This window comes from Amphimedon queenslandica, unplaced genomic scaffold (genome assembly GCF_000090795.2).
Source record: "Amphimedon queenslandica unplaced genomic scaffold, v1.1 AMPQUscaffold_3533_Cont24474, whole genome shotgun sequence".
Taxonomy (NCBI): domain Eukaryota; kingdom Metazoa; phylum Porifera; class Demospongiae; order Haplosclerida; family Niphatidae; genus Amphimedon; species Amphimedon queenslandica.
Window position 1 is genome coordinate 1 of NW_003556141.1, and position 1,417 is coordinate 1,417.

General features: G+C 32.5%; 1 protein-coding gene across 1 annotated transcript; it reads left to right on the forward strand.

Annotated features, from left to right (window-relative positions):
* Positions 1-33: 33 nt before the first annotated feature.
* Positions 34-1,400, forward strand: LOC105316206 (ras-associating and dilute domain-containing protein-like; the record flags this gene model as incomplete). Its single annotated transcript, XM_011411023.1, has 5 exons — positions 34-66; positions 123-254; positions 460-613; positions 725-871; positions 1,309-1,400. Coding segments are annotated over exons 1-5 (558 nt in total), but the record flags the coding sequence as incomplete, so codon positions are not given.
* Positions 1,401-1,417: the final 17 nt, after the last annotated feature.

Below are 1,417 nucleotides of genomic sequence, written 5' to 3' on the forward strand. Positions count from 1 at the left end.
CTCTTTAACACGTTCATTGATCAAGGACCAGAGATGGGATTATTCAAATACTCTAGAGGAACTAAAGTATTAAAAAATAATTAAATGACAAAATACCATTTATTTTCCATCATTCTTTACAGTTAAGGATGAGTCTAGACAGATTTGAAGGCTGGGCTGGGATTGTCGGGTTCAGGGACATTGTATTTCAATTTCTGGGCACATTCTCATCTGCCATTGACCTCATAGCAATATCACCTCATGAACTAATCAAAGTAAACAAACAAACAAATAAATAAATAAATAAATGAATAAATAAATAAATAAATAAATAAATAAATAAATAAATAAATGAATGAATAAATAAATGAATGAATAAATAAATGAATGATAAATAATAATATTGTACATGTATAATATTATTATTTTTCTTGTATATTGTTGTTATTGTTCCATTGTTTCTATTGTCTCTCTATTCAGTTCTCTTGGGATACATTGAGACAAGAGTTTCCCTGTCTTCATCCTGTACAGCTGAACCACATTTTAACTCACTACATTCTTCCCAAAGGACTAGAAGGCAACAACATCCTTTGGGCCCCGTCAGAAGAAGATTCGAGACAAATTGAAAACAAAGGCAAGTGAAATCAATAAAGAATGTTGGGATTTGTTACTTTATCTGTCAATCAGATACTGCTAGATATACTGCTACACTTGGTATTATTATACAATTCTTATTTATTTGTAGAAATGCTTCATGAGTCGTTTGAGTCCCATCCAGACTTCTACCTTCCGATCACGGGATACTCGCTGGATCTCAACTGTCAACTCCAGGAGGATCATTTGTTGCAAGACTTTGCAATGTCACTCCAAGAAAAACTGATAAAGAGAAAAAGTGAGTGATTCCAATAGCAAGTTTTTGACTTGAGAGTTGAGATCCTGGAATAGGGTATTTCATCAAAAATCTTAATGAGAAAATTCTCCATTTTTATAATTTTTTCTGATGCATATACATGTTTTTATGTTGTGTAGAAAGTTTGAGCTGATTCCAATATGAATTGAATTTTTTATGAATTTTTAAAGTTGCTCCAAAATCAGGTCGAAGTCCCTGTACTATAGTACAGGGTCTCGAGCCAAATTTTGGCAAAAATGGCAAGGAGAGAATTCTCCATTTTTATATTTTTTTCTGATGCATATACATGTTTTTATGTTAAGTAGAAAGTTTGAGCTGATTCTAATATGAATTGGATTTTTTATGAATTTTTAAAATTGCTCCAAAATCTGGTCAAAGTCCCTGTATAGTATTTATGATTTCTTTCTCACTTTTTTTAGGAACTAGCAGTGTAGATTCTCCGGCACGCCATTCGCAGTCTCCATTAGCTAAAAGGAAGACATCAAAACCATCTCTCGATGTATCCGATATTGTCAGAGACAGTCCAGA